Source organism: Octopus bimaculoides, chromosome 10, assembly GCF_001194135.2.
Source record: "Octopus bimaculoides isolate UCB-OBI-ISO-001 chromosome 10, ASM119413v2, whole genome shotgun sequence".
Lineage (NCBI taxonomy): Eukaryota > Metazoa > Mollusca > Cephalopoda > Octopoda > Octopodidae > Octopus > Octopus bimaculoides.
In genome coordinates, this window is record NC_068990.1 from 84,504,394 (window position 1) to 84,511,043 (window position 6,650).

The 6,650-nt window shown below is 35.5% G+C and overlaps 1 protein-coding gene across 1 annotated transcript in view; it reads left to right on the forward strand.

Annotated features, from left to right (window-relative positions):
* Positions 1-6,650, forward strand: part of LOC106871316 (E3 ubiquitin-protein ligase arih1l) — a 48,397-nt gene that overhangs the window by 24,400 nt on the left and 17,347 nt on the right. Inside the window, exons 3-4 of the mRNA XM_014917705.2 lie at positions 5,139-5,217; positions 5,440-5,520. Coding sequence (XP_014773191.1) covers positions 5,139-5,217; positions 5,440-5,520 — 160 coding nt within the window. The remainder of the gene's footprint in view (positions 1-5,138; positions 5,218-5,439; positions 5,521-6,650) is intronic.

A 6,650-nucleotide genomic window follows, 5' to 3' on the forward strand; every position in this document is an offset into this window, starting at 1 on the left:
TTTTTTTTTTTTTTTTTTTTGTGCGGGTGGCACATGAAATGCACCATTTTGAGCGTGGCCGTTGCCAGTACCACCTGACTGGCCTTCGTGCAGGTGAGATGTAAAAGCACCCACTACACTCTCGGAGTGGTTGGCGTTAGGAAGGGCATCCAGCTGTAGAAACTCTGCCAAATCAGATTGGAGCCTGGTGTAGCCATCTGGTTTCACCAGTCCTCAGTCAAATCGTCCAACCCATGCTAGCATGGAAAGTGGACGTTAAACGACGACGACGATGACAGAGAATTCCTCATAAAACTTACTTTTTTTTTTCTCTCTCTCTCTTGACCTTCATTCCTTTGTGCTTCCTTATCTATCTACATTGGTTCCTTTCAGATTTTGCCATCACTCCCTCTCACCACTATTTCCGACCACTCCCTAACCATCCACTGATCATATGACATGTTTACAGACAGCCTGTCAACTGAACTTTGGTTTACTTTCCATACATTAAAAAAAAAAATCTAGTAATTTATTCAATATGGCATACACCTTGTATGCAATATGTGCTTGCATGATTCATCATCTATAGTAGTGGTTGATTGTAATAATGATGATATATCTTAGCCTTGTATTTTTATAGAAGCTGTGTACAAAAAAAATGTGATTTTTTTTTTTTTTTTTTTTTTTTTTTTTTTTTTCTTTTTTTTTGTCCACTTCTACTAGGATAATTGTCTTTGCAGTATACATTAGCCAGTATCTTTTCGGTGCCCAAGTTCTTTACCTACTCAGTCTTTTTTCCATTACAGCTTTACAGTTATTAAATGTGCATCATTTAGTCGGTCTTTTACTTAAGCATTTTCAAGGCAGTAAACTGAGAAATATGTTACACTATAATTCCACCTTTTGTTACCATTAGTTCTTCAGGTATTAGTTATATCACTATTTAACGAAGTTTGTTGTTTCGCAGTCAGTGGAACTGCCTCTGTGTAGTCACTCAATCTACTAGAAATAGCTACCAGAAGCCTCTCAAATCACACCTACTAGTGTTAAATACCTTGCTTAGCCCTTTCGATACCAACCTGAGATTGCTCCTGGTTCCATGATTCAAACTTCTTCTCTGAAGAGATCTAAATTAAAACCTTCCATCAAAATTTATTTATGTTCCAAACGCCATTTTAATAATCTAAGTTATTTTACTAAATTCATTATTTTCAAAATTAATATAAATAAGGAAGAGAGGACGTCATCTTTAGAATGGCGGCTTCACCTGAAATGTTTGCAACTGTGGACTTCACTGAAGGTGCTGAAGACTAAGTGCCAGGTTATGTATATAGTATACTCAAAAGTGGAAATGGTTCCTTGAAGGGCTTCCACACTGTGAGATTGAACCTGAAGCAATGTTGTTCCAAAGCAAATTTCTTCACCATACTGCCATACACTTGCTTCTAACTAGCACTGCTTTTTACTGTCTGTTACCTTAATTATATGAAATTTCACTTTGAATTTCCTCTCTTACAATTTCTTTCTTTCTTACTTTTACCCATCATTTGCCCCTCATTTCTTAGCATAAAACTGCCTTCTTGAGGTTTGTGGTTTTGCACACTGCATGATGGCCTCACTAGGGCTGGTGGGATGGAAAAACACCCACTATATACATGGGTTGGATGGCTTGACAGGAACTGGCAAGGCCAGGGGCTGCACCAGGTTCCACAGTCTTTTTTGGCTTAATTCCTATGACTGAATACCCTTCCTAATGCAATCCACTCCACAGAGTTTACTGGGTGCTTTTTATGTGGGACCTTGATTTTAAGATCTCAATTTTGTTTTGGTGGGCAGCTCTTCTCAAGTACAGAAATGTGCTACCTATCTCAATCCTCTGTCACTTCCTTCATAAGGTTCAGCATTTTGAGATCAGCCTTCAAATTTTTGTCCCATGTCTTCTTGGCTCTCCTTCTTCCCGCTAGTTTAAGTGATCGGCACTTCTTTATGCAACTGTCCTCATCTGTCCATATCACTTGGCCAAACCAGTGCAGTTTCCTCTCTTGCACACTGCATATGATTCCTCTTATGCCCAACTTCTCCCTCAATACACCAATTCTCTGTCACACATCCAGCGGCACATACCAGCTTTGTTCCTCTCCAGTCTTCGCATGTCCTCCACATTCAAGGCCCACGTCTCACTACCATGCAGCATTGCGTTGTCCTATATCTCCACCTCCTCTTCTTTGATATATAGATCACCTAGAGCCTCTCTAACCCAATGTTTAGTAGAAGAAACTTTGTTTCCACATTTTCCTCCTGCAGATTGTTTTGTAGCTCTTAAGCACTTCTATACTGGGTGGTACATTCTCCATCAGGATGAGATTTTAGTATTCACAACCATGTGTCCGTTTCATTTCTTGGTGAGTAAGAATTCTATCTGGGTTGTGTTCAGCTGAGTCATAAGGTAATCGAGCCGAGTTTTCATTCTTCATATCAGATCAGCCATAATATTGAAGTTGGTTACTCCCTATTGAGCTGATCTGCTTGTGTTTGTGAAAAAAAAAAAATGTGTTGCTGATATAAAATAGGTGAAGCACAAATTTGTTACTATTATATATTAACCTCATTTTATTAATGAAGCTTGAACCTGCTTAGTCTTTGTAGTCTTACATGAACACAGCTTTGCATCGCAAGCTGGCTACAGATTAATGAAAAAGTAAAGTTTTTTTTCTTCTTTTCTTTATTAACCTATTTCTGTACAAATTTCATTTTCTTTTATTATTAAAGAGGCAGGCTTTGAGCTGATATTAGAAATAATTATCAAAGGGAGGACAGCAGTCAAAAAATGTTCATCAGTATTGATCAGCAGTCTTTCTGCTTGGTTTATAAGGATAAAAAAAAACTTTAAACATAAGGCTACATGTTTAAAAGTGGTTCAGTTAAAAATCCTGTTATTACAATATTAAATCTATTAAGAGTCGCATCCAGCTTTAAAACAATCTCTGACAATTTATAGAAGATTTGCAATGCCACTCATAATGTTGCTAATCATTTATAAGTCATCAAAAAGTATGTCTTTCCTTCTAAAACTGTATGGTAGATGTTCTCATATAATTGACAATTAATCTGCATTTCATCTTTTCAAAACACCAGGAAATACATTATTTGAAATTGTATATGTTGAGATATCATCCTCCTCCTCTTCCTTGTGTTGTCTGTCTTTTTCTCTGTTGGCATGTGTTGATAAAAAAAATGAGTCATTGAAAATAAAATCTGTGCCAAGCAAGTTTTCTTTTGAACAATTGCTGAACTTATATGGTTTGTATTTACTTTTCAATATCAATGTAATATAGACAGGCTAACAATCAGCTACCTATGTATTTTTTTATCAATGGTGGTCATTGTATTGCAAGCCATCAGTGTTGGTCTTCATATTTCAATGAAACCTTGACAGTTATATCATATATATCAAGTGGAAAAAAAAATCTTTTTAGTCCCTATTGGTAACATAAGATTTTACAAAATGTCTGTATTTTATGTAAATTACTGAGACCATTACTTATATAAAGTAGATGTGTACTTACATTCCCAAAGAAATGAATAAATTAAAGATAAAAATGGTTACAGTTTTTATAAAAAATCTTTTATGCAACAATTGATTTGAATGAAAATAAATTGGTATAAAATAAAAGGACATTTGAATGTATACAAATTGACTGTCAGTTCTAGTAACTTCAGAAAGTAACCATATAAGTATATAAATAAGCAGAACTAGAATTGAGTAGGCTGGAAGGTGGAGTTTAACTCTATTATGTTGAAGTAGTTTCTGATGAATTATGTTAGTGTTAGATCTAATAAGTTAAGGCTTAAGTTTTTCAAAGATAACATCAAACAAAATTAAAACTTGTTTAAACCTGTCAAATATTGATAATGCATATCTATTGTAGGTCTTCATTAGAAGATATGTCAAAGTCACACTCAGAAAATTAAACTTGAGTCTAATTTTCATTCAAGTTACTCTACCTTTGACAGCTTTTACATCTGAAATTTTCTGTTACTGTTTGATTTGAACTTGAAGTAAATGATGTCTGCTAATGGTGCTCATGTTTGGGAATCGGTATTTGCTTAGATTTGTTACAAGTTAGCAGATACGATTACATTGTTAAGCAGGTTATCTGCAGGGTTGATTACAGAGGCTGAAGCTGAAATTGTGTTGCTCTGGAGCAATATAAACAAGGGGAACAGTTTAAAACAGAACCAGAGCATTTGAGACTTTAAGGCCTATTAAAATGAGAATCTATAAAATGCTTTGAAAATGACTAATTACTAATTATTACTAATTACAAATAAGAGGCCTTGAGCCTCTTATTTGTAGAATATTTCAAGATAGTAATGCTTTTCTTGGACATTTTAATGGTACCATTATTGTAAACGCCATTTACTATATCTCTATTTTCTATGCTGGTATTGGTTGGACGAGTCTATGCAGCAGTTTGCTAATTCTTTTGTCATCTGTGAGGCTTGGCATTCTGAGATATGGCCTGACCAATTCCGTTAGTCATAATCGCATGTCTATACTAACCCAGCCATTTCCCCTTTTACATCAGCTGACCTCTTTAATGTCCAGCCAGTGCTCTGCCATTCATGCAAGTTTACATTGCATCTCCAATAAATTCATTTATCTCCAGCATTTACAGATCTGTATTCACTATCATGAAGCATCACACTTAAACTTCAGACAGCCTGTCTTTTTTTTTCTTCTTTTTTTACAGATAAACCCTTTATATCAGTTTCTAAACGAGCATTTAGAGTGGAATGAAATAACTTGGCTAAATATGAAATAAGCTATTGAAGAATTGAATACTTAAGGGTTAGCAGCTGTTGTACTAACAATGATATTGTAACCAGCCATTCCTATAGCCCTAACTAACTTTTCCATTCGCTACCTTGTAAACCTCATTTCCATCATCTGTCTGATGTAAATAGTTGCAAACAATTTCTTCTACAAATAGCCACAGTATTTTCAGACATGTGTTATATAGAACTATTGATTATATTAAATTGTAATCGTGGTTCAGAAACTTCCTCTACAATTTCTATTTCATTTTGTTTATATTTTTGGTGTCATTTCTAAAAATTTTTGACCCTTTTTTTTTTTTTTCTTTTTCCCCCACCAGGTATTACGATGGTGATCAGGACAGCCTCTTCTCCGAAGCTCATGTTATCAATCCTCACAGAAGGGAGGTGAGGCCTAGGGTAAAAAACAATTGTCTCTTTCAAAAATCTGCATGCTTTTGCCACTCTGGCCATGTTAATTCTAATAGATAGGCATTAATTTGCTTTATCTAGCTGCAGGTTTTAATTTTAAAATTCTATAACTATTATTCTTTTGAAATTATAATATATATTTATGCATTGTTTTTCTAATTTTCTTTAATCTTTTTTTTTTTTTTTTTTTTTTTTTTTTTTCTTTCACAGAAAATTCCCAGGTCAACTTCATCTCAACCACCGTCAGGTGAAACGTTATGTGAAATTTGTTTGATATCCAAACCTACTCTTGTAAGTTAGAACAACTTCTTAATTGTATATCAATGCTTTATATTTAAACACTTCTCTACCTGCTGGTTTCACCTACGATATCAAAATAACGGAGAAATTGCATTTAGCATAGTTACGATGGTATGAAAGGACTGGGATAAGTTCGGGTATCTTTGCTTTTCTTGGTAACAAAATGTCGCTCTTGTGCAAAAGACAGTGTATATTAAAGCATGTGTAAGAAGTATGGTGCTATATGGTTGTGTAATGTTAACTTGCATGACAGATGCAGCACAAACAGAAACAGATTGGACATTAAGATCATTTTTGATGTGCACAACACAGACATTATATCTGGTGGTTATTTATTTCTTTATTTATTTTTATCAATTTCAGTTTAGACTGTGCTAGGATACTCACTGCCTTAAAAACAAACGAGATATCCTCCTTCAATGCTACACTCCCCTCAGTCGAGATCTAGTTTTGCAAGTTACTTGGTGACCTCACTGGTGCCAGTGCTACATAAAAAGCACCTAGTACATTCTGTAAAATGGTTGGCATTTGGAATGGCATCCAGCTGTAGAAACTATGCCAAAGCAGATATTGGAGATCATTGGAGCTTGGCACAGTCCTCTGGCTTGCTGTCACCTGTTGAACCATCAAACCTATGCCAGCAGGGAAAACACATTAAATGGTAGTGTTGTTGATGATGATGATGAAGTACATGCGATAGAAGTAGATAACGCTGTTGTGGTGGTGGGGGAATGTGTCATCTGCTGTTGGCAGTGGGGATTTGTGGTCAAGGCCTACTCTTAAAAAATCTTCTCACAAGCCTGAAGAGTAAATATGTATTGTCAGTATTACAAATAAGTATCATAGTATGAGATGGATTCCTGTTTAGTTGACCACATGATAAATTTCCAATTTTCAAAATGATACTCTTTTATTTACTCTTTTACTTATTTGTCATTTTGACTGTGGCCATGCTGGAGCACCACCTTTGAGTCGAACAAATCGACCCCAGGACTTATTCTTTGTAAGCCTAGTACTTATTCTATCGGTCTCTTTTGCCGAACCGCTAAGTTACGGGGACGTAAGCACACCAGCATCGGTTGTCAATCGATAGGGGGGGGGCAAACACAGGCGCACGCACA